This window comes from Nicotiana attenuata, unplaced genomic scaffold (assembly GCF_001879085.1).
Source record: "Nicotiana attenuata strain UT unplaced genomic scaffold, NIATTr2, whole genome shotgun sequence".
In the NCBI taxonomy this organism is placed as follows: Eukaryota; Viridiplantae; Streptophyta; class Magnoliopsida; order Solanales; family Solanaceae; genus Nicotiana; species Nicotiana attenuata.
In genome coordinates, this window is record NW_017671044.1 from 178,113 (window position 1) to 185,171 (window position 7,059).

General features: G+C 34.8%; 1 protein-coding gene across 4 annotated transcripts; it reads left to right on the forward strand.

Moving 5' to 3' along the window:
- Nucleotides 1-1,431: 1,431 nt before the first annotated feature.
- On the forward strand, nt 1,432-6,615 carry LOC109205475. 4 transcript variants are annotated; one of them, XM_019368192.1, is made up of 8 exons: nt 1,432-1,529; nt 2,389-2,644; nt 3,525-3,683; nt 4,426-4,904; nt 5,367-5,486; nt 5,556-5,629; nt 6,030-6,243; nt 6,356-6,615. In XM_019368192.1, the coding sequence occupies exons 5-8, from the start codon at nt 5,379-5,381 to the stop codon at nt 6,374-6,376; spliced, it is 417 nt and encodes a 138-aa protein (XP_019223737.1). In that variant the 5' UTR covers nt 1,432-1,529; nt 2,389-2,644; nt 3,525-3,683; nt 4,426-4,904; nt 5,367-5,378; the 3' UTR covers nt 6,377-6,615. The 4 variants fall into 4 exon arrangements, 3 of the variants coding, with proteins under 3 accessions (XP_019223737.1, XP_019223738.1, XP_019223739.1); XM_019368193.1 differs by lacking the exon at nt 1,432-1,529 and having other exon boundaries at nt 1,536-2,644; nt 4,426-4,500; nt 4,640-4,904; XM_019368194.1 differs by lacking the exon at nt 1,432-1,529 and having other exon boundaries at nt 1,536-2,644; nt 4,640-4,904.
- The last annotated feature ends 444 nt before the right edge of the window (nt 6,616-7,059 follow it).

Here is a 7,059-nt window from a genome sequence, read left to right on the forward strand (position 1 = left end):
GTGATGAACTTCTTGTTTATGTGAATACAAATTGCTAGTTTAATCTCTATTTGTTCAACTTCGTGTCTGTTGTAGTTAATTGACAGGATCCTCAATTAGCTGTGCTTATTTAGTGTGCATAACTTGGAAAAGAGTGCATATTTAGGGTATTGTGGAACAACACCACTCCTAGATTATTAGAGGAATCTATAATTGCGGGTTTAAAGGCGGGATTAGGGATAACGAAGCCTTGGGTGTAATCTAAAGTGAATCGTGCTAAATAAAGTAAGCTAGTGTATCTCGGGAGAGTGCAATAGTAAATTACTGTGATTACTCCGGAGAGATTTACGGTAAGATTAGCGTTCATGATTGATAGAGATGTGTTGGTAAATTTGTATGAGCATAAACAGAAGGGATTCCATCAATAGGGGAAATCATTGCCTTAGCTTTTCCTCATAATTGTTTACAACCTTATTAGTTTAGTTTACAGCTATTTAGTTACTTGCAAGCTAGTTGTTAAAGAACACTCAACTGAGATTTGAATATTTGGGAAGCTGGTTCTGAAGAATTAGTGGGTCTGAAGATAGTGGTTGATAGGTTAACTCTCCGTGGATTCGACCCTGGGTGTAATACTCGGGTTATATTTGCAACGTTTGCAGAGTCCTTTTTATAAGGTATAGTTGGGCGTGATCACTCAACTAATCGAGATCGCAGAAAACAGCAAAATTTCACCAACCCCAGCTGACCTTTATTTAATAAATAGAAAATTAATTAAAATCCAACAAGCAAAAATAATTAAATTGAAGGAAAAAGAAAAACTGATATGGATTTAAAGAGCTAAGTCAGATGATTATGAAAACTGTTTTGTTAAAGCTTGGATCGCCTTACTACGATCTTTGTATTAGCTCAAAACTATGAGCAGAAAGAGAGAGAATGAAGAAAGAGAAAGACTCTGGTTTTGGTGTATTACCAGCCGCGTTTATTTTCCTTTTTTTGTTTTTCTTTTTTCTTCTTTTTTATTTTCAGGAGTTAATTAATGGAGTAATATATACACTTGACAGATAGAAGCACACCGATGACCTAACAGCTAGACACATACAACTCCATTTTGGTTTCTTCTAAAATAAAATATACTCCGCTCGTTCCAATTTATGTGAACCCGTTTGGTTGGGCACGGAATTTAAGGAAAAATAAATACTTTTGGAATTTGTAGTCTAAATAAATCAAAAAGGGGCCCAGAGTATTTGTGTGGTTATAAAAGCTTCTTATTAAGTGTAGAATTATAAGTTTAAATTAATTATTTTTCAAATTTAGAAAGGATTCATTCTTTTTGGAACGGATAAAAAAGGAAATAGGTTCACATAAACTGACGGAGGAACTAAATAGTAAATCTTACTTATTTAGAAGCGGGAGCTGAGGTGCTCTTCGTCGTCCTGCTTGGGGTTATTTTCGGAAATCTGCCCTCCAAGTGGCTTAAAGCTGTTCTGGTGTATATCCCTTTTGTTCAACACGTAAGCGCCAGCACGGTCTTCAGTTTCTCATCTCACCCGGTGCGCGCTCTCGCTCTCTCTCTGTCTTGTCTCTCCTCTCTGCCCCTCTTTAGAGATCTCTCTGTTCCCCTTCGTTTTCTCCCTAAATTTGGAATTAAAGTTGCGTGTTATGGATTGTTGATTTGTTCCTGGGTGTTTTTTTTGTATTCGAGAGTTCTGGTCGTATTGAACTCAAGCCCAAGTTGCTTCTTCAATCTACCCTTGTGTCTGTGTTGACAGATCTCTGTCGTTCCCTCTTTGTTTTTCCTTTAGGTTTGGAATTAAAAGCTATGTAATTTGGGTTGAGTTCATTCTCATACGGTTGGAATCACTGTTGGATATGTATCCTAACAAGTGTAGGTCTTGTAAAATCTGGCTGCCAATGCAGTTGGACTCACTGTTTGTCAGCTCATCCTCTTCCTCACTCTGTTTTGCTCAGTTCGATTTTCTTTTTACGGAAAAAAAGGACAGGCACTTCCAAGATTCAATAAATATCAGTTTCTTGCAACATATTTGAGATGCCGCATGGCGCTGGAGCTACAATTTTATTGAGTTTTTGTGTTTCTTACTTTACTTTAAGGGGACTGGTGTGGAACAATGGATATGTATGATAGATGTAGGTTTTAGATATAAAAATTGTTGTCCATCCTCTTAGTATAACTAATTGAAAAGGGAAAGGTGACTGAATTATTTTCTTGTGAAGTTTTCATTTTATTCTTCTTTTCTCACTATTAAGATGCTTCATTAGCTACCAATCTTTCGAAGCTATCATTATTTTGTATTTGTAAATGCTGGTGTGAAGGCTATCAACCTCCTTTTTGTGTTCTGCTCGCTCTTGGAGAAAGTAGTCTTTACATGGACTCCATAAACAATGTCATAGGTTCTAATATCGGAGAAGGAAGAACCCGAGGAAGCATTATCCCCTGCGATGGATGTTGTAATAAGAGTGTTCAAATGCGTTAGTGGACTTGAAGCTGATGGCAACTTACATGGGGCTGCATTTGCTGGGGTTACATTCTGCTCTATCAGACTACTTGTAGCATCAACACAAGTTGTGAACATAATAAGAAAACAAGGGTCTTTAATCAAGCCTATCCAGCAAACAACTGGTGCCTCCATTCGAGTTCTTTCAGATGGTATTTCGTTGCAGTCTTCATTCTATTACTGTTTGAGTTACTAGAATTACTGCTAAGTAAGTTAAAGGGGTTCATTTAGTTTGTGTACTCAGATGAAATGCCAATCTATGCAACTTCGGATGAGAGAAATAACTAAGTTGATGGTTCTCTTATAACGAAACATTGAAAAAGATTTTTTTACGTTGCTAATAGATGTAGATTGGTTAACACCCTTATATTAGAAATAACATGCAGAATAAGGAGTTTTTACAGAGGGAAATAGAAATTTAAATTTCTCCAACGGAAATTATTTTCTCCTTCCATCAGTTCAATGATGTATGCCTACATAAAATAAGCCTACTTTCTATGATTGACACAATAGGGCACCGGCCAATGATATTTACTTTATCCTACTGGTAATGCATATGAAAGATATAGATAAGTATCAGACATGTTAGTGAAATTATTTTCTTCTTGAATTGTGATTTTCTATTCACTGTTAATGAACATGGTTTAGCCAAATCTTTTATTATCTAGCTGCATTTTTATGTTCAGTTTGATGATATTCCTCCCCTCAAGTGGATTAATGGGAAAAATTTGAAAACGTTTTCCCCTCATAGAATAGTCCATCTCTCACTAAGTAGTTTTGATGTGTTAGATTTTTGAAGACTTAGTTATGTTTCAAATTGTATCCTCCTTGTGCTTTTACTTTGTCTTCCACCTTTTTTTCCGAGCAAGTAAATAACATTTTCGTAACCTTTGGTATCTCAAATTGGCTTCGGAACCTTATAATTTATATTTGCAGCTTAACGCTGTCCTGGTAGGAAATTGTAACTCTTTTCATCCTCAAAATTTTTTTACCACAAGTATTTAGTTCATAGAAGTGTGTTTATTTTTATAGGCAGAATGTTCCATGGATCACAAGTTATGGAGATTTCATGGCATATTGACGATGCATTGTTGCGAGAATGGTCAAGTTGTAGATTGTGTTTGGATTGAAAAAATTAAGGGAAATCTTGCTACATCCAACATATCAAACATCACCTAGGTGGACTTGAAGGTAATATTAGCTTGGATCAGACTCATTTCTTGGAAATATTTTGACATGCTTTAGCTAATAATCAGTTCTTCCTGGAGTATTATGTGGATATTTTTTTTCATTATCATCGTGTAATTAAGAAGTTTACATGTCATTTGAGATTATAGCACTGGAAGTGCTCACCATAGCAATAACATAATTTTCTTCTGTAACTTTCTAGAGAACTACGCAAAACATGGGTAATATATAGTATTTCACTTTTGAGGTTTGTTTAAATAGTCTCTTTCTTTTGTACATATATTCGACGGAGTCTATATTGGTGGAGTTATTTAGTTTCAAAAGATTCATTTCTTGGAAATCATTTGACATACTTTAGCTAATAAATCAGGTTTTCCTGAAGAGTTATGTGGACATTTTTTTTGCATTATCACCGTGTAACTAGAAAGCTTTACTGCCATTTAATAAATGTTGGTGATTAATTTGTGGTACAATTGGTCATTGGCATCAAAAGAAAAAACATACTATCATGAGACATTTCCTTTTCTTAAACTGTGATAATTCAGTAGTAAAAGTTTTCTTCCCAAATGCAGGTGGGTAAGAACAACAAGGATATAAAATTTGAAGAACAAACAAAGAAGCCAAGAAAAAACATACTATCACGAGACATTTCATTGGCATCAAAAGAAAAAACATACTATCATGAGACATTTCCTTTTCTTAAACTGTGATAATTCAGTAGTAAACGTTTTCTTCCCAAATGCAGGTGGGTAAGAACAACAAGGATATAAAATTTGAAGAACAAACAAGAAGCCAAGATTGGGAAAAATTGTGGACTTAGGTTTGAACTTTGCAAAAGATACAGAGTCTAATACTGACGTGGTTGTTGAAACAATTTGTCAAATATTTGTAAAAGACGTTTACGTGATGACTACTTTTTGAACTGTGATGATCTATTAGACAATTTCTTCTCAATGCAGGTGGTTGAGAACAACAAGGGTACAGATTTTGTTGCAGAAGAAGAGGAGCCAAAGGTACATCATATAGATTCAGGGGAGACTTTTTTTTGGAGAAAATAGCATAGACAATGAAGTCTGCTCGCCAAGATTATATTTACTATCAAGGGGGAAGTAAAGAAAATCGTGCAATCTGAAGACTGGAAATCTAGAGATGATAAGAGTAGAAGTAGGAGGCTGAGTGATCTGTTTCAGAAAGCAGAGACTCCATTCTTGACAAGATCAACAGGCAAGTACCTTCACTAAGAGAAGAAATGAACTTTTAATAAAGCTTTGACCTTTCTCTTCTTTGTGATGCTGATACGAGTTTTGCAGTAACGCTCGGTGTATCTTTAGATTTTACAAGAAAAATTCAATCAAACTCTTAATATATTACATATTGCTATCTGTATCATTGTACACATATAGTCCTTTCTCTCCCTATAGATTTTGTTTCCTTGTTGTTTTGGGATCAAAATAAGTATGATTGAAAATTTTGTGAGAAGTGATGAAGTACTTCACTTTTTCCTTTGTGTGGAGTGTATTTTCCAATTTTGTGAATGTTTTGGAGTATATGGACATTGTGTTGGTGGGTGTTGTTAGATTTGCAAGAGAAAACCATGAAAAGAAGATAAATTTCTGTATATATGCTGTGACACTGCATACTCTCATCTAACTCCTATGTCACTCACATTTATTTTCCTATTTATAGAAAAAATGATGGATGGGCAGATTGCAAGTACTGCACAAGCTGGCATCTCTACTAGCTTTGTCTGCTAAGATCTTTAAAGTTATTTCTGATTCACCAGCTGCCAGTTTTAAACGTTTAAAGGTAAAGAGAAGAGACTTCTTATTTTGAGGGGTTTGATACTGAGGATAGTGTTTGTGAATTGCATTGTAGAGAGAGAAGATGTTAGCTGTGTTGCTATTCTTTGTTCTTTCGTTCCTCGCTCTGGTTGATTCCAACTGCTCTCGGTAAGCTCATATCCTTACCTCTTCCTTTATTTTTTATTTTCGGATTATCTATTTATTTTTATATGTACCTGTAATGTTTCATAGGTGTTTATAGGGAATATAATTATCAGTTTAGTCCTAATCGGAGCTGAGATTATAGGAATGAAACAATATGGGGGGCATTAATATAACGAGAAAATATGTTTTGTTTTATTGTGCACATATTCTTGTTTTCTCAGTTTACTCTTATCATTGCTATATTATGTTGGTCTTGGGAGAGTTGTTTCCTTGTTGCTATTGAAGTTATTCTTGTTTTGGTCGTCATCTCCATTATTATTTCAATAGTTTTTTTCCTCAACTTTAATATAATAGTGTTAGTGATTTGATTTTTCCTTCTCAATATGTGATAACTAATTGATAGGTTTCAGGAATGGTGGAGTCCTGATGCAATCACATATGATTTTAACATGCAAATTGCCATTCATTTTGTGAGACAGGCTCAATCTCTTAATCAACGATGTACTCGGGGCTTTCTATTGCTACAGGGTCTAACAATTGGTAGGCTTCCAACTTTTACTGATCTAGGTAAAAGCTTTGGTAGACCAGCTGTCATTGAAGATAATTTGGTATATCAGGTAAGAAAATAATATTTTCATATAAATCATTGTTTTCTTGGAAGATTAAACTACTTTATCCTAAATGATTATGCTTATTCTATTCGTTCTTATTTCTGAATCCTACTTGTAGATGGCTAAGAAGGGTAAGTGAGTCGTGATGATGGGGGAACCTACATTTTGATGTATCTCATCAATTGTCTCATGTAATGCTGGAGACTTCAACACGGATCCGTTTTGTATTAATATCGTATTTGAACATATATACTTTTTTCTCAAGAATTGTATACTAAGGACCGACTCTTTAAATTTAGCGAACTGTACCATGCTCTATAATGGTTTCTTGCTGCTAACTTTATTATAGTAAAACGTTCTGGAGTTGGTTTACTTGAACATGTTGTTCGTTACCTCTTTAAAGTCTTCACGATAAACTCTTTTTTTGGCTGTTTCAGTATATAAATCTAGGAGTTAAAGAGGCGATGCTAAATGCGAATTGATTTGATCTTTAAAAAGATTGCCTCAATGGTATAGTAAACAATCATTTGAGGTGCCATTTTTTGAAAGATCGTTTCTTCTTACATAATTTACCTGATTGGATGACTTTTTCTTTGTTGTGTCATGACCTTATAAGACCTTTGCTTCCAGTGTGATGTCTAAAACCTTGATTTACTGAGTATGCAACATAGCATAATGAATCTATGTCATGACAACTCAAAATTCCTAGTGGAACGGGTCTTTGCAAGTGGAGAACACTTAACAAAATTTCTGTACCAGTTATTCTTGGTGGCTTAACTGCAACATTCAATGGAAACTTTGCAACAATCTTTCGACCGGTAA

What these genes read in the sequence shown, in the direction of transcription:
- LOC109205475 (XM_019368192.1), top strand. Translation starts at nt 5,379, where the DNA reads ATGGGCAGATTGCAAGTACTGCACAAGCTGGCATCTCTACTAGCTTTG. An exon ending in CCAGTTTTAAACGTTTAAAG is followed by an intron (nt 5,487 to 5,555) that starts GTAAAGAGAAGA and finishes ATTGCATTGTAG; the next exon opens with AGAGAGAAGATGTTAGCTGT. An exon ending in AAGATAATTTGGTATATCAG is followed by an intron (nt 6,244 to 6,355) that starts GTAAGAAAATAA and finishes TCCTACTTGTAG; the next exon opens with ATGGCTAAGAAGGGTAAGTG.